Raw genomic sequence first — 17,449 nt, 5'->3', positions numbered from 1 at the left:
ATTGGCCAGCTTCAGTGCTCACCTGCAAAAGATGATTAACTTGGTTTTTCTGGTTTGCACTTTATTTTTACTGTTCTGTAGTTATTTCATATTTTGCAGTTCTACCTATAAAGTGAATTGTTTAAGGCTCCCCAGTCTTGGGGTTGGTCCTCACAGAAAATGAAGTGAATCTGAAGTTTGTAAATTCCGTGTGTAAATTTCATGTCTTAGGCACTTACACAGTTACAGTACTTTTGCTTGCAAGAAAGAGAAACTTGTTCAAATTAGCTTAGACAAAGAGGAGAGTTTGTTACAGGGATAAAATACAGGGATATATCAAGGCACTTAAGAACTGAAAGGTCTCCAAAGATAAGGAAAGTTTCTCTGTCTCTTTCTATCTCCTGCTGTTTTTCAAATTTTATATTTTTTATTTTTGGCTGTGGCAGGTCTTCATTGATGTGCACAGGCTTTCTCTAGTGGTGGTGCCCAGTGTATCACTGCAGTGGCTTCTCTTGTTGTAAAGCATGGGTTCTAGGGCACACGGGCTTCAGTAGTTGGGGCGCGTGGGCATGGACTTAGTTGTTCCGAGGTACATGGAATCTTCCTGGACCAGGGATTGAACCCGTGTCCCCTGCAATGGCAGTGGATTCCGAACCACTGGACTACTACGGAAGTCCTCCCCGCCCCCCGCCCCTTTCTCTCTCTCTCTTTCTCACCACATGATTGCTTATCTCTGCTCCTCTCTCCTCATGGCTAAAGATGGCTTCCCACGAAGTCCTAAAGTTCTATGTCCTCAGATCTAGCCACCAGCAGATTTCTGAGCCTCGCTGGATCCCAAGTCTAAATTCCCGGGAGCAAATCCCATTGGCCCCGCTTGAGTTAAATCCATACCCCTGATCCAATCAGCTGTGGCGAAGGATGGGCCATAAATGTTAGAAATGCTGCAGCGCCCTCTGGAGGTTGGATGTTCTCACACAGGGAGAGGTGGGGGCCGCGCAGGCACCCCAACTAAGCAACTAAGCCCCTGTGCCACAACTGCTGAGCCCAGGCACCTACAGCCTGTGGTCCCCAACAAGATAAGCCACTGCAATGAGACACCCGTGCACTGCAACAAAGAGTGGCCCCTGCTCACTGCAACTAGAGAAAGCCCACGCGTAGCAACAAAGACCCAATGCGGCCAAAAAGAAAGAAATTTTTTAAAATAAATACATAAAATGTCTAATCTATTGGGCCTGCTTTCTGAGCTGGGCTGGGCTGGGCTGAGCTGAGCTGTGACTGGGGGTGAAGACAGGTAGGCTCCAACCACAGACTCTTAGAAGTGGGAAGGGGCTGGAGGACTGGCATGTGGAAGACAGGTCAGTCCTCTGCGACCCTCGAAGGCAGGAATAGAGCCACATAGTCGGTGCCAATAGCAGGAAAGTTTGATGTAAAGAACTTCCTGGTGCTTAGAGGTCTCCTTCTCATTCTGCTCCAGTCCCCCAAAGCCACACCAAGAGGAATGCCCTCCTCAGCCCACTGATTTCTTTCTTCCTATTCAAACTGTTTTACAATTACATTTGTAGACATCTATTGCGTTTGTTCCCATGGGCAGGCTGAGCTGTCCCACTTTACAGATGAGTAAACAGAGATGAGGTGACTTGGTCAGGGTCCCCCTCCAGAGCTAGAATTCAGGTCCCTTCCTGTCACCCTGCCCAGCCTGGCTAACTGTCTTCATCTCCCTGAATGGGTTCCCTAGCCCCACAGGAACTGGCCTGCCCTTGGCATCTTTAGAGACAGTCTCTTGATATCTCAGGCTGATGTTTGCTTCTATCACCTGCCCTGTGTGGAAGTAATGAGTGAGGATCTACATGTCCCTTGAAAGCCAATGGTTCCCACACTCCTCTTTCCCAAGAGTACTCACAAGGGGGTTTTTTGTGACTTTTTAGTCTTCTTTCAGGTGCAAGACAAGGATTTAAACAAAATCCAGAGGTAATAATAAGCAAGATTACTGAGGTTGAGAGAGGCTCCATCTTGTTCCTCAGGATCTGGGAGCCTCCCTCTGCCCTGCCTACCCTCACAACTCGATTTTGTTTTGTTGTTGGTTTGGGGTGGCATGGTTTGGCCGCACCATGCAATATGCATGATCTTAGTTCCTTGACCAAGGATCAAACCTGGACCTCCAGCAAAAGAAGTGCAGAGTCTTAACCACGGGACTGCCAGGGAACTCCTTGCCTTGCTCCTCTTTATCTGGCTCAGGTGTTAGCCCTCACAGGGGTCTCGCTGATCCTCACTCATGCCCACTCCCAAACACCTTACCCTTGTTAAAGGTTCCTGCTGGTTCCCACAGCCCTTATGTTTAATGCATACAAACCAAGGCAGTATAACTGAGGTTAAGGGAACAAAGTTTAGCTCAACAGATGGAGGTCACATCTTCCACTCCTCACTAGCTGTGCAACCTTGGGGTAGTTACTTGACCTCTCTGGGCCTGTCTCCTCATTCATAAAATGAAAATGGCAGAGTATCCATCTCCTGGAATCAGCATTCCCAGGTGATATATGTGACAAGTGAGCACTGGTGAATGATGTCTGGTGAGTAGTGAGCACTCCCTTTACAGCACTATGATTATAGGAGATCTGACTTATGAGGGCTTTAGAACAGGGCCTGGCACCAAATAACAGTGTAATAATAGCAATCATAGTAGTAGTGTGCTTAGTTGCTCAGTCATGTCCAACTCTTTGGACTGTAGCCTGTCAGGCTCCTCTGTCTATGCCATTCTCCAGGCAAGAATACTGGAGCAGGTAGCCATTCCCTTCTCCAGGGGATCTTCCAGACCCAAGGATCAAACCTGGGTCTTCTGAATCGCAGGTGGATTCTTTACTGTCTGAGCCACCATTACAGGAGATTTGACTTATGAGAGCTTTAGAACAGAGCCTGGCACCAAATAACACAGTCATAGTAGCAATTGTAGTAGTAGCGTCATTTTTCACACTGTCCTTGATAAATTGTCAGTTGGCATGTTTGCATCAGTGTGAAATAGGTGTGTCCTTTGCTTTCAAATTCCCATGGCCTGACAAACAGCACCTAATAAACAGCTATTGAATGAACAAATGAACAGATTCTGTTAGGCTCTACAAGGCACAAAAGTACATTCAAAAGTCATTGTCCCATACAGAAGGCAAAATTAAGCTGGTCCGAAGGCTCTGAGACAAGGGCCAGATAAGTACATTTTCAGGTTCCATGGGCCACAGGAGTTCTGTGGCAACCATTCAACTCTGCCGTTGTCATGCGAAAGCAGCTACAGACAACAGGTAAATGAATAGGCATAGCTGTACTCCAATAAAGTTTTATATATGGACACTAAAATTTGAACTTCATGAGGTCATAAGGTGTTATCCTTTTGATTTCTCTCCACCCCCCCGCCCCCCGCCATCAACTACTTAAAAAAATGGAAAAACAATTCTTATCTCGCTAGGCATTAAAAAATAAGGGGCTGTGGAGAAGGAAATGGCAACCCATTCCAGTATTCTTGCCTGGAAAAGTCCATGGACAGAGGAGCCTAGCGGGTTTCAGTCCATGGGGTTACATGACTGAGCACTCGTGCATGAGGGTGGAGGTAGATGGGTTGGTAGCAATAAACTGGTAAAACTTTAAAAAAAAAAAAAAAAATATATATATATATATATATATATATATAAATATAAAATGGGCTAGTTCGATTCGGCCCGGGATATGACAACCCACTCCAGTACTCTTGCCTGGAAAATCCCATGGACGGAGGACCCTGGTAGGCTACAGTCCATGGGATCGCAAAGAGTCGGACACGACTGAGCGACTTCACTTTATGAAGAGGCCCACCTTCGCCCCACCGATTAGGCGAGCTGGATCTGGCTCTGGGGAGCGCGCGATCAGAAAGGCGGGATTTGGAATGGGTCAGGCAAATGGGCAGGGCGAGGGTGGGGCATCGTGTCGTGCGTGCAGTTGGGAAGGGCAGGCCCGATTGGTCTACTCCTGCGGCGGAGAGACAGAGGCGTATTCGACATCCAGCCCATCAGCGCGGCGCTGCCGCCTCGCCCCGCCTCGCGCAGGCGTCTCAGTCATGCGGAGAGTGCGCCACGCCCCCTTGCGCGCCCGGAAGGGACTTCCGGGAAGGGCTCGCCGTGACGTCAGGAGGGCAGGTAAGTGCGGGAGGGCAGAGGGGCGGGCAGGCCCGGTTTGGCAAGGGGTCTGTCCACTTCCTCACCAGGCCTGTGAGCCGCCCGAAGGGGGATAAAGTGCCGGGTCCGCGGAGCTCTGCGGACGTGGGCCTGGTGCTCAAAGCCGCTCGCGACCCAGCTTTAACCCCGGACCCCGGCCCATATCCGATACCTCTTCAGGTTTTCCTTAGGGACAGTAAGCCCCTACCTCGCTGCGTCGTCGTGAAGATTTTGTAAAATGACGCTTGTAAAATGGTTTGTCGTGAGAAATAATCAAAACGATCATCGTTTAACTTGACATCAGGCGCTGTTCTAGATCCTTATTTAACTCAACGAGTCTTGATAGCAGCCTTATCAGGTTGATACTTTTATAAACCCCATTTTACAAGTAAGAAAACTGAGGCCCAGAGAAAGAAGGAATTTGCTTATACTGCTAGAAAGCAGCAGAGTCGGGATCCAAGCCCCAGCATTAGCCCTGAGCCAATGGGATTTATCATTATTCTTGACACCAAAAACCAGAGATTTCTATACATCCCCCCTATGGTCCAACCTGTGCCACTCGCTGGGGTGATAAAACCACTGAAAGACCCCAATTCTTGTAAATGGAGTGCTTACTCTGTGCAGGCATTACCCAGCATGTTATTTCATTTACAGCAACCACAGAAAGTCTTCCTTGCTGTCATCCACTCTTTACAGATGAGGAACTGTACGCTCAGGGAGGCTCAGACATTGGCCAAGGTTCCCCAGCTAGTGAGGAATGGAGCTGGAGTTCCAGCCCAGGGAACTGTGTGTCCCTAAAACTTGGGTCTTGAGAGTCCCTTAGACTGCAAGGAGATCCAACCAGTCCATCCTAAAGGAAATCAGTCCTGAATATTCATCGGAAGGACTGATGCTGAAGCTGAAACCAGTACTTTGGCCACCTGATGTGAAGAACTGACTCACTGGAAAAGACCCTGATGCTGGGAAAGATTGAAGGCGGAAGTTGAAGGAGACGACAGTGCATGAGATGGTTGGATGGCATCACCAACTTGATGGGCATGAGTTTGACTCAGCTCTGGGAGTTGGTGATGGACAGGGAAGCCAGGCATGCGGCAGTCCAGGGGGCCGCAAAGAGTCGGACACGACTGAGTGACTGAATTGAACTGAAAGCTTGGGTGGGCACTTGCTGTTTTGTTAGTATTTTTAGTTTGGAGGTGACTTTAGGAGACTCTGGTCCAGGGGTATGCATTACAGATGGAGGATCTGAGGTGTAGAGGGGCTCAGGATGGGATGGTGGAAGACTCTCTATCTGGGGCTTTTCACCCTGGCTCTGCCTTCTTGGCGGCCTCTGAGCTCGGGCAAGTTATTTAAGCTCCCACGTGCTCGTTTGTCAGCTGGAAATAGTACTAACATCAGTGGAGCGTGTGACACACAGTAACTATCAGCACACAGCTAAGTTGGCGGAATATTCGAGACTTTCTGACTCCAGCACCGGGAGCCAGCAAACTCCACTCACAGGCCAAAATCAGACCACCGCCTGATTTCGTATAGCCCACCGGCACAAGGTGGTTTTAGCTTCTTAAATGGTTGGGGAAAAAAACAAAAGAAGAATAATATTTTGTGACAGGTGACAGTCCTGCGAAATTGAAATTTCAGCGTCCATAAATAAAGTTTTGCTAGGATGCAGCTACACCCATACGTTAACATGCTATCGGCTACTTTCTGGCTGAGGTGGCTCAGTTGATGAGTCTTTGGGACAGAAATGATTGCCCTCAATGGAGGAAATTTGCCAGTCCCCATTCTGGACTACACTTTAGTCCCTCATAATGTCTATTCTCTCTCTCTTTTTTTTAATTTCTTTTAGTTTTTTTTAACTTAAATACAGTTGATTATAATGTTAATTTCTGCTGTACAACAATGTGATTCAGTTACACATCATATATATATACACATTCTTCTTTAAATATTTTTTCCCGTTGCGGTTTATCATAGAATACTGAATAGAGTTCCCTGTGCTATACAGTGGGACCTTGTTGTCCATCCAATCTATAATAGTTTGCTTCTGCTAATGCATTCCCATAGCGTTTCTCTTTAGCATCAAGTTGAACTTCCTTCTGTTTGACTGGAAAGTCTCGCCTCTGAACAAGCAAGGGGAGGGAAGTCTCCCCATCCCACGTTAAAGGAGCCCGGCATTTAACACCTGTGTCATTGACACTGGTTCTTCAGTTCAGTTTAGTCACTCAGTCATGTCCGACTCTTTGCGACCCCACGAATTGCAGCACGCCAGGCCTCCCTGTCCATCACCATCTCCCGGAGTTCACTCAGACTCAAGTCCATCGAGTCGGTGATGCCATCCATCCTCTGTCGTCCCCTTCTCCTCCTGCCCCCACTCCCTCCCAGCATCAGGGTTTTTTCCAAGGTTCTTATGGAACCTCAATCAATTATCAGAGGTTCACACAGCATTTATCAGGACCTGTCCTGGGTGCCAGAGACGTAGCACAGTGTGACCTGGCAGAGGAGACAGACTGTAAACGAGCAAACAGACACAGGGTGACACGATAGAAAGTCCAGGGAGGAAGTGACTTGAGATCATGTCGTCAGGTGAGGCCTCTCACTGAGGTGATGTCTGAGCTGAGATCCGTGACAAAGGACGGACTGCTGGTAGAAGAGCACCTGAGGCAGTGGGCCTGCACCCACTGAGCCTCCTAAGGCAGGAAGCCAGTGTGACTGGAACAGAGAGAGAGGGCTTGGGGAGGCAAGCAGGGGCCCCGCAGGCCATGGAAAGGGACTCGAGTTGATTCTCAAAGCCATGGGAATCCCTGGAGGGTTGGGTTTGTTTGTCTGTTTGTTTGTTTTTTATTGTGCTGGGTCTTTGTTGCTGCATGAGGTTTTCTCTGGTTACGGTGAGTGGGGGCTACTTTAGTTGCAGTACGCCAGCTTCTTATTGCGGTGGCTTCTCTTGTTGCAGAGTACAAGTTCTAGGGCACTCAGGCTTCAGTAGTTGTGGCCCGTGGGCTCAATAGTTGCCGCTCCTGGGCTCCAGAGAGCAGGCTCAATAGTTGTGGCACAGGGGCCTAATTGCTCTGTGGCCCATGGGATCTTCCCAGACCAGGGATCAAACCCAAGTCTCCTGTATTGGCAGGTGAATTCTTTACCCCTGAGCCACCAGGGAAGGGTTTTAAGCCCCCTGGAGGCTTTTAAGCAGGAGAGCTGTAGTTTAGATTTATATTTGAAGAGATCCTTCTGGCCCTTATGAGGAGAACAGACTGTGAGAGTCAAGGCCAGAGCCAGGAGCTTAGCGAGATGACGGTACTCCTCCAGGTGAGCGATGATGGGGGCCATGGTGGGGTGAGAAGTGTCAGCTGGGAAACAGATGTTGGATGGAGAGTGGACAGGACACTCCCTTTCCAAACAGCCAAACCACTCCTCGGATGCCTCCTACACCTAGGGGGAGGACTACCACACACAGCCCCCGCATCTTCACAGGGAATCTGGACTGCTGAGCTGTCCAGAAGGGCAGCACTGGGCAGTGCGTCCACAAAGCAGTGTCTCATTGTCTTTTCAGATTGGCCACGTGGAGGGCGAGGACCTGTAGGCAGCTACCAAGATGGTAAGTAGACGGGCTGTGCTCACTGGGTTTCTCTTGTGGTCTTTGATACGGGGAAGGGGCCCCCTAAGTAGCCTCCTCTCCCTGCTAAAAGTCTCCTTCCCCATCCCTACCCCTGACCCAAAGCTCTAAGGTATTTTTAAACTCTGCATCATGGTCTTCTCAGTGGAGTGGTTTTCAAACTTTGTGCATGCGTGCATGCTAAGTCGCTTCAATCATGTCTGACTCTGCGTGACCCTCTGGACTGTAGCCTGCCAGGTCTGTCCATGGGGATTCTCCAGGCAAGAATACTGGAGTAGGTTGTCATGCCCTCCTCCAGGGCATCTTCCCACCGCAGGGATCGAACCCACCACATCTCTTATGTCTCCTGCATTGGCAGGCAGGTTCTTTACCACCAGAGCCCACCTGGGAAGCCCAGACTTTTGTGCGTGCTAAAATCACCCCAGGAGCTTTTGCTTTTTTTTCCTTTTTTTAAAAAATGAGGTGAAATTCACATAACATAACATGAACATTTTAAAGCTGTGATTCAGCAGCATTTAGTATATTCACAATATTTTGCAACAACCACCTCTCTCTAGTTCCAAAACATTTCCATCACCCGCAGAAGGAAACATTATACCCAATGGCAGTCACTCTCATCCCATCCACCCACACTCCCAGTCCCTGGCACCCGAATTCGGCTTCCTGTCTCTGTGGATTTGTCTCTTCAGGACCTTCCATGTCAATGGAATTGTGTACTATGTGTTCTTTTGTATCCAGTTTCTTTCACTTAGCAGGATGTTTTCAAGGTTTATCTGTTAAAACATTGTAGCAGGTATTAGAGCTTCCTTCCTTTTTATGGCTCAGTAATATCCCATCACATGGTTGGACTACAGTTTGTTTATCCATTCATCCATTAATGGACACCTGGGTTGCTTCCACCATTTGGTTATTGCAAACAAACATGTATGCACAAGGATGTGTAGAAACATGTTTTCCAGGTTGCTTTTGAAAAGCCTTGTGTCCTGTGACTTCCCTGGTCAGGGAACAAGATCCTAAGTGCTGCCTCTTAAGACCCAGTACAGCAAATAAATAAATAAAATTTTTTTTTTTCAAATGGGCTTCCCTGATGACTCAGTGGTAAAAAATTCTCCTGCCAATGCAGGAGAGGCAAGTTCAATCCCTGGGTCGGGAAGATCCCCTGGAGAAGAAAATGACAACCCACTCTAGTATTTTCCCCTGGAGAATCCCATGAACAGAGGAGCCTGGTGGGCTACAGCCCGTGGGGCCGCAAAGAGTCGGACATGACTTAGCGACTAAACAACAACCACCACCACACCAAAAAACAAAGAGAAAGGAAAAGCCCCGTCTCCGGGCGCCAGAGCAGGTGCTATGTCAGGTATCCGTGGTTTAGAAACTCTTCGGGACTTCCCTGGTGGTCCCATGGCTAAGATATTCCGCTTCCAATGCAGGAGGCCCAGGTTCGATCCCTGGTCAGGGAACTAGATCCCCCCTGCTGCAAATAAGACCTGGCACAGCCAAATAAATATTAAAAAATATATAAATGTATGGTTATAACGTGCAGCCAGGTTTGAGACCCACTGCTTTGGTAGATCATTCAGTCAATTCAGCAGGTGGCTGCTAGCAGTTAAAAGAGAGACTGTCACAGCTGGATGAACATTCTTTCCTGAAACCCGTGCTTCGACTGTATTACGTGTGTTTGTGGTGTTAAATATGTCTTATTTTAAGTCACAGTCCCAAAATAACCGTGAAAGCCATTGTTCTAGGAGAGAGTGACCCTCGTGGAATTTTCCACAGCAATGGCGGTGGAGCATGTTTTGTTTTGTTTTGTTCTTTTGGCGGAGCCGTGGAGCTTACGGGATCTTAGTTCCCTGACCAGGGATTGAACCTGGGCCGCGGCAGTGAAAGCGCCAAGTCCTAAACACTGGACTGCCAGGGAAGTCCTGACAGTGGGGTTTTTTCTCGCTAAGTCTCCAGTTCTCAGCCACACATCTTCCAGGAAGTCCCTGTCTCCCAGCTACACAGGTAGGTCTCCTGCAGGACCCACCCTAAGTCATGTCTCTCTTCTGCTTTCCAGGGTGAAAGGAAAGGCGTAAACAAGTACTACCCTCCGGATTTCAACCCTGAGAAGGTAAGGGGCAACTTTCCTTCTCCGTGTCCATGATAGAAAGCAACCCCTGGGCAGGAGCCCACACACATCGTCCCCTCCTGGAGTCAGACATCATGGCCTCCTGGAGTCAGAACCACGGCTGCAGAAGCCCAGGCAGCCTGAGAAGTCTCCCTGCCTTAGGCTCATCACCTGGGTCTCAGGGCAGCCTTCCCTCCTGGGTGGTCAGTATGGTCCTCAGCGGACCCAGCATTGGGTGTGGCATGTTTCCAGAGGAGCCAGGATGAGATCCCTTCGCCCTTCCGGCTCCAGCTCCTCAGGCCTCCTCGTTGTTCCCTCTGCCGGGAACCTCTGCCTTATTTTGACCCACAAGGCTGCTTTCCTTCCTTTAGGTCTCTCCTCACAGAGGGCCTCCCTGACCACCGCCTCGTGTTCTGTCTCATGACTGAGTGCTTTATTTCTCTCATAGCTCTCACAACTCCCTGACACATAGTTTATTTCTCTGCATGTTGTCCATCTCTCCACCTGGAATGTCTGCTGCTCAAGGCCAGGGACACGCATCTGTCTCGTTCAGGCTGTGTCCCCATGCTGGGTGCTTAGTATGGGCCTTTGAATGAATCAGAGCATCCTGGCTGCTGGTCCCTGCTGACTCGGCTTTTCTATGCCACAGTCTCCCTGTACGTAGGTCCAAAGGGGAAGCAAAATGACCTGGGCTCCTAGAAACATGGAGGGATTAAAATGAGACGAGGCACATAAAGTGCCTGGCAGCCGTTTGCCGATCTTGTCGCCTATCCCAGTCCTCCCCACGACACCCGAGGTGTGTTATGATCCTTGTTGCCAGTTGATTTGGAAAACCAGGCTCAGAAAGGCAAAAAGATGAGGTCACTGCCCAGGGTTGCACAGCTTATTTAGCTCTGCCTGCTTCACCAAAGCCTCTGTGCCTCCTGTTTGCTGTTAACGCTCCCAGCAGAGCATAAGAATGAGGCCTCTCTCAGCCTGTGGGAGAGGGCCTGAGCTCCCCCTACTCAGCAGTGCTAATCCGCTCCCTCTTCCTTACCACACAGCATGGCTCGCTCAACAGATACCACAACAGCCACCCCCTTCGGGAGCGGGCTCGGAAGCTGTCCCAGGGCATCCTCATCATCAGGTAAGGCCCTGATTGTCACCACGCCCTTTGCAGCATAACTGCAGCCAGAGTCTCAGGCATGGAGACCCAGGGAGAACCCATGCGGACAAGGACAAATGAGCTGTTCTCTGTTTGTGTAGGTTTGAGATGCCCTATAACATCTGGTGTGACGGCTGCAAGAACCACATCGGCATGGGTGAGCTGCCTGCTCCCCACCCCGCCCCCAACTATTCAGCCCCACCGCCAGCGAGCCCCGTAACTTGCTAAGCGCTGTGAGAGAGCATCTCACTGATGCCCCAGTCAAGAGTCAAGGAGAAGATAGACCCCCCCTCTTCACTGCCCCCAATAATTGGTGGGCTGTGGCCACTTGATGGCAGAGCAGTTAGGAGGCTCTGGGTTCAGATCCCGTCCCTGCCACTCCCTAAGCTGGGTAACCCTTAGCAGGCAACAGAGCTTCCATGCACCTCGGTTTACCCATCTCTGAATTCACATGATATGAGTGCCCGCCTGCATGGCATACAAAGTGCTTAGTGCAGAGAAAGAAAGAAGCGTGGGCTTTTATTATTTTTCTAGAGAATATCCAGGTTTGGGGGGGGTTTCTTTTTCACTAATTAGATGATATATTCTGGGCTCTGATCTTGCTTACTAAGTGAAAAATGCTTAAACTACAAAAACAGAACTTGGGGTGGTGGATAGTGTGGCCCTGGGAGGCTGGGGGCTGCTCTGGTTCATGGCCTCGAGGGTCAAGCTGAGCCCTGCTCTTGGTGCCCTGAGAGCCTCTTGGCCTTTGGAGCAGGTGTCCCTGGCTGGGTCTGATCAGGGGGATGCGTTAGAGGGGTCAGTCAGCCTCAGCAGTGGGGTGACCTGGCCCCTCCTTCTTGCTCTCGTCCCTCCCTCTGAAAGCCACCAGCTCCTGTTTATAGAGCAGGCTCTCCCCTGGGCTGGGTGCTATGGGATGGGCTGGGGATGTCTGCACTGCAGAGAAGGAAACGCAAGCCAGGAAGGCCGAGTTACCCACCGCAGGCCTCAGACCCCTGTCTCTGCATCCATCTGCGCCTGTGGGCACAGTCGGGTTCGAATCCTAAAGGCAACAGTAAGGGCAGGGGCGGCGGCAGGTCAAGCCTACAAGCCCTCACGTGCGCCACGTGTTGTCCACTAAGCACTGTATTCATTTATTTATTTTTGGCCACACTGTGTGGCTTGAGGGGTCTTAGTTCCCCCACCAGGGATTTGAATCCACACCCCCTGCAGTGGAATCGAGGAGTCCCAACCACTGGACTGCCAGGGAAGTCCCCAAAACCAGCCCTTTTGGGATGATCACTGGCACCCAGCCCTGTGTTAAGTGCTCCATGTGTGTTAACTAGCTTCTGCAGCTTGCACAGCAGCCCTGTGTGGTGGCCGTCAAAGTCATCTCTGTCCAATCCGGGCAGCTGGACTAAGGTCTTGCAGCTGGTAGGGCAGAGCCAGGATTTGAACCCAGGCCCTCTGGCCACAACCCACCACCCTCTGTGGCTTGAGCACCCATCCCGAAGCCCCGACGGCTCTTTTCCGCTTGAATCTCTGGAGGTGTCTCCCCTGCAGGCCCGTGGAATGCCACCACTCCTGTCTGCCCCCTACCACCCCAGGAAACGACGCTGAGGGTGCGCCCTAGCCTCATTCTTTCCCTCTCCTCCCAGGTGTTCGTTACAATGCAGAGAAGAAGAAGGTTGGCAATTACTACACAACCCCGATCTACAGGTAGAGGCAATCTGGTGGGCAGAGGGGTGAGGGGCTACACAGAACTCGGAGTGGGAGGGAGGCTTGTACCGTCTGCCTGAGGGTCACCCCCTGCTGGTCTCTCCTGGAAACCAGCATGGTGTGTCAGTCCGGGTGCATCCTGCCTAGACCCCTCCATGGCTCCCTCCTTCCTCGGACTAAAAATCTCAGGTCTCCCCATGGCCCACAGAGACCCCTCCCTGCCTTCACTTCCTCCCACCCTCCCCGTCACTCACTCTCCTCCAACCACACAGCCTCCTCGCTGCCCCTCATAAAAACTCTCTCTGGTGCCCTCTGCCTGGAACGTCTTCCCCAGACATCTGCAAGGCCCCCTTTTCCTCCTTGGATTTCTGCTCCAAAGTCGCCTTTCAGAGAGGCCTTTTCTAAAGCAGTGCTTTCCTCCCAGCGCTGTGGTTGTTTGAGCATTCCCTGCCCACTCAGCTGCCACTAGAACATCAGCCCCGCTGAGAGCAAGTTGGCTTCCTTCACCGCTGTGTCCCCAGCAGCTGGCACCAAGCCTGCCCCAGAGCAGCCTGGCTTTGGAGGGTTTGTTGAATGAATGAGTGAACAGATGAACAAACGAATGAATGCAGGGATGAATACATAAACTCCAGACAGATGGTCAGTACCAGGGTGATGGGCCCCTGCGTGTCACCCATGGCTGTGCCTCAGACACGGAGAGCAGCATGCAGCAGGTTCTCTGCAAATGCTAGTTGATGACGTAACGCACACAGATGGAGGGAAGCAGGCAGGGGTCGCAAGGTGTCCCAGGGTGGCCACAGTGTCCAGATTCCCGCCTGCCACCCTCCACCCGCCCAGGTTCAGGATGAAATGCCACCTCTGTGTCAACTACATCGAGATGCAGACGGACCCCGCCAACTGTGACTACGTGATTGTGAGCGGCGCCCAGCGCAAGGAGGAGCGCTGGGACATGGAGGACAACGAACAGGTGCTGACCACAGGTGAGCGCTGTGGGTGGGTTTGGACCCCAACCCTGATCCTGAGCCGGGGCCCCGAAAGTCCAACCCCATTCTCACCCTTGCAGAGCATGAGAAGAAGCAGAAGCTGGAGATGGACGCCATGTTCCGCCTGGAGCATGGCGAGGCTGACCGGAGCACGCTCAAGAAGGCCCTCCCCACCCTGAGCCACATCCAGGAGGCCCAGAGCGCCTGGAAGGACGACTTCGCCCTCAACAGCATGCTTCGGAAAAGGTTCCGGGTGAGTGGGGCTCCCAGCCTAGGGTCGGGTCCACAGGCAGTGAGGCATCAGCAACAGTGGAGCAAAGAAAATGAAAGTTAGTCACTCAGTCATGTCTTACTCTTTGTGACCCCATGGACTGTAGCCCACCAGGCTCCTCTGTCCATGGAATTCTCCAGGCAAGAATACTAGAGTGGGTAGCCAATTGCCTTCTCCAGGGGATCTGCCTGACCCAGGGATTGAACCTGGGTCTCCTGCACTGCAAGCAAATTCTTTACCGTCTGAGCCACCAAGGGGGTCCTAACAGTGGGGCAGGGAGAACGCAAAGTGGGCCGAGACCCAGGTCCAGCCTGCACCCCATCACTTCCTGACTATAGGCGGTCCTTTTACCCTCAGTTTCCCCATCCGCCACTCGGGGACCACCTCCCTACATCGCAGTGCCTGGGGGAGGCAGCTGGCCCAGCAGCTTTTTTTTTTTTTAATAATCTTTCTTTCTTTTTGTCTGTGCTGGGTCTTCATTGCTGTGCTGGCTTTTCTCTGGTTGCAGTGTGCAAGCTTCTCATTGCTGTGGCTTCTCCTGTTGCAGAGCACAGGCTCCAGGCACTCGGGCTTCAGTAGTTGGAGCACACAGGCTCAGTAGTGGTGGCACACTGGCTTAGTTGCTCTGTGGCTTGTGGGATCTCTTCCCAGACCAGGGATCAAACCCACGTCCCCTGCATTGGCTCTTCTCTTAACCACTGGAGCATCACAGAAGCCCAAGGGTTTTCTTACTAATTATTTGTTACTAAAAGTGTGTCCCTCTGGCCAGGCCTATAGCCTGAGTTGTGTGTCCCCTGCCTTCTGGGCATCCCTGAGTGGCGTCTGAGGGCCCCCAAACATAAAATGCCAGGGAAACCCCATCAGTCCCTAACTTGCCCTGCCTGCATCCTCCCTTTCTCGGTAATAGAAGCATCTTTGTTCTTCCAGGCACTCAGCCTTGCTCCTCTTGTTATAACCACCATTATTTCCCCACCTCTGCATCCATCAGCAAATTCTGGCAGGCTCTGACAACATCTGCAGTCTCCATCGTCTCCTGCTTGGACTAGCACAATCTCTCCACGCTGGACCCCAGTGGCTCCTAGCTTCGTGTCCCAGAGCCTGTTCCCCTCACAGCCATCAGAGGGCACCCGTGAGCACCTGAGCCGGATCACATCCCTACTATGCTCAGAGCCCTCCATGGTTCCCACTTCCTTTATGCAGAAACCAAAGTCCTCCCCATGGCCCACCAGGCCCAAACAATCTGCCCTTTACCCTTCTACCCCCATCTCCACCTTCCCCTTGCTCATTCTGCTCCAGCCACACTGGCCACCTCACTGGCAAGTGCAGTTCTGCCTCAGGGCCTTTGCACAGGCTGTTCCCTCCCCTTTGGAACACTTTTCCACCTAATATCCACATGACTCCCTCACTTAGACATCTTTTCTTGAACATGATCTTCTCAGGGAGACTGCCCCTGCCCCTCCGCTCCACCGCGTGCCATATGTAAAGTTGAATCCCCTGCCAACCCTCACCCCCTTCCCAGCATTCTTTTTCTCCTCATCATTTTGTCTCACTCACCCACTAGTACGTCAGCTTCACCAGGGCAAGGGTTTTTTTCTGCTCATGGCTGTGTCCCTAGTGTCTAGAACAAGGCCTGACACCAGAAAGATATTCTGCAAATATTTGTGGAAAGAATGAATGACTGGGAACTTCCTTGGCAGTCTAGTTGTTAGGACTCCATACTTCCACTGCAGGAGGCGAGGGTTTGACCCCTGGTCAGAGAGCTAAAATCCTGCCTTCTTTGAGTCGCAGCCAAAAAAAAAAAAAAATGAGTGAAGGACCCAATGGCACGCACAGTAATAACAGTCATGTCTCCTGCTTGTTGAACAAGTTCTGTGTCCCAAGCACTGCATGAGGCCCTTTCCTCACATAAACTTAAAGAGGAGGAAATGGGAGGAGAGCTAGAGGGGATGCCCATGCCAGCTCCCAGCTCAGAGGGCATGGAAGAGGCATGACTCTGGCACCCACCATCCCTCCCCATGGCTGCTCTATAGAGCTCAGTGGTAAAGAATCTGCCTGCCAGTGCAGGATACACAGGAAACCAGAGTTCGATCCCTGGGCTGAGAAGCTCCCCGGAGGAGGAAATGTCAACTCACTCCAGGATCCTTGCCTGCCTGGTAGGCTACAGTCAATAGGGTCGCAAAGACTCGGACACAACTGAGTGGCTGAGCGCTGTCCCTCTCCACCCACTTCCACCCCGACACAGGAAAAGAAAAAAGCCATGCAGGAGGAGGAGGAGAGGGACCAGGCACTGCAGGCCAAGGCCAGCCTGGCCATCCCACTGGTGCCGGAGACAGAGGATGACCGCAGACTGGCCGCCCTGCTGAAGTTCCACACCCTAGACTGTGCGTGGGGGCCAGTGAGCGTGGGGAGTCGGGTGGGGGGAGACGGGGGGTAGGCGCTCAGGCAGAGGGCGGCTCTGGACCTCCTTCTCCCCCCCAGCATACGAGGACAAGCAGAAGCTCAAGCGGACAGAGATCATCAGCCGCTCCTGGTTCCCCTCCACTCCGGGAGCCAGCGCCAGCAGCAGCAGCAGCAGCAAAACCAACAGTGTCCTGAAGAAACTGGCCCAGAACCGCAGAGCCACTCCCACCAGCTCCCCTGTCACCATGGGGCACCTGGGCATCGTGCGACGGCGGTCCCGGGAGGTCCCAGAGAGCCCCCAGCACGTGGCCGAAACCTTCAAGTCTGGGGAGCCACAGTTGCCAGAGGGGACCAACCAGAACAGGCCCGTGTCCCCCCAGGACTGCTCTCTGGAGACAGCCGAGACCCCCAAGAACAGCAGCGCACTGGGGCAGGAGGAGAGCTGTCAGGACAGGCCCCAGCCCCCGCCAGACACCTCCCCTGAGGCACCCAACCCCCAGGACACACCACAGCCCTGCAGCCTCGGCTCCTCCCTCGTGGCTGACTACTCCGGTTCCGAGAGTGAGTGATTCCATGGTCCAGATTCACTCACTCCAGAGGCCAAGACTCACCCAGGAGGCCCCTCCCAGGCTGCAGCCCCGCTGGCCCACCAGCTCTTGGAGAGCTCAGTCCCCACCCTTGTGCACACCTCACTTTCTCGCGGTGATGGAGTTGTTATTTGTTCCTGGAGAGGGTGTCTGTGCCTTGTGCGACCCAAGACCTCCCAACATTAAAGCCCTGCTTCTTTGCCCCTGCCTCAGATTACTAAATGGGCCCAGGAGCTCTACCCCCACCCACCCAATGAAGGTTGCCCAGCATCTCATCACCCAGTGCAGATCCCCTGCTCACAGCCTTGGTCCCCACCCAGCTTGATGAGGGTTTAAATGTAGTAGCCCAGACTGGCCTGAAATCAGGGCTGACTTCCTGGAGGTGGTGGAACAACAGGCTGAGTTTGTGAGGGATGGAAAGGGGACTGGACAACAGGGCAGGCACATAGGGTGCTCAGCATCCTGGCCCAAAGCAGCAAAGGATGGAGCGCACAGGTGAGG

The 17,449-nt window shown here is 52.0% G+C and overlaps 1 protein-coding gene across 3 annotated transcripts; it reads left to right on the top strand.

The window, feature by feature from the left end:
• Window positions 1-4,093: 4,093 nt before the first annotated feature.
• Window positions 4,094-17,149, top strand: YJU2B (YJU2 splicing factor homolog B). Of its 3 annotated transcripts, none has more exons than XM_024994593.2 (10): window positions 4,094-4,133; window positions 7,696-7,740; window positions 9,815-9,868; window positions 10,909-10,991; window positions 11,111-11,166; window positions 12,647-12,707; window positions 13,545-13,687; window positions 13,771-13,943; window positions 16,204-16,342; window positions 16,440-17,149. In XM_024994593.2, the coding sequence occupies exons 2-10, from the start codon at window positions 7,738-7,740 to the stop codon at window positions 16,928-16,930; spliced, it is 1,203 nt and encodes a 400-aa protein (XP_024850361.1). In that variant the 5' UTR covers window positions 4,094-4,133; window positions 7,696-7,737; the 3' UTR covers window positions 16,931-17,149. The 3 variants fall into 3 exon arrangements, with proteins under 3 accessions (XP_024850361.1, XP_059744363.1, NP_001069812.1); XM_059888380.1 differs by having other exon boundaries at window positions 4,094-7,451; NM_001076344.2 differs by lacking the exon at window positions 4,094-4,133 and having other exon boundaries at window positions 7,693-7,740; window positions 16,440-17,148.
• The last annotated feature ends 300 nt before the right edge of the window (window positions 17,150-17,449 follow it).

The sequence above is a fragment of the Bos taurus genome, chromosome 7, assembly GCF_002263795.3.
Source record: "Bos taurus isolate L1 Dominette 01449 registration number 42190680 breed Hereford chromosome 7, ARS-UCD2.0, whole genome shotgun sequence".
NCBI lineage: Eukaryota > Metazoa > Chordata > Mammalia > Artiodactyla > Bovidae > Bos > Bos taurus.
This window is presented reverse-complemented; position numbering and strand designations above follow the sequence as displayed.

Bases quoted from the DNA above. Each gene is read 5' to 3' on its own strand.
- YJU2B (XM_024994593.2), top strand. The intron at 11,167-12,646 runs GTGAGCTGCCTG...CTCTCCTCCCAG, and splicing joins CAAGAACCACATCGGCATGG to GTGTTCGTTACAATGCAGAG. The intron at 13,944-16,203 runs GTGAGTGGGGCT...ACCCCGACACAG, and splicing joins TGCTTCGGAAAAGGTTCCGG to GAAAAGAAAAAAGCCATGCA.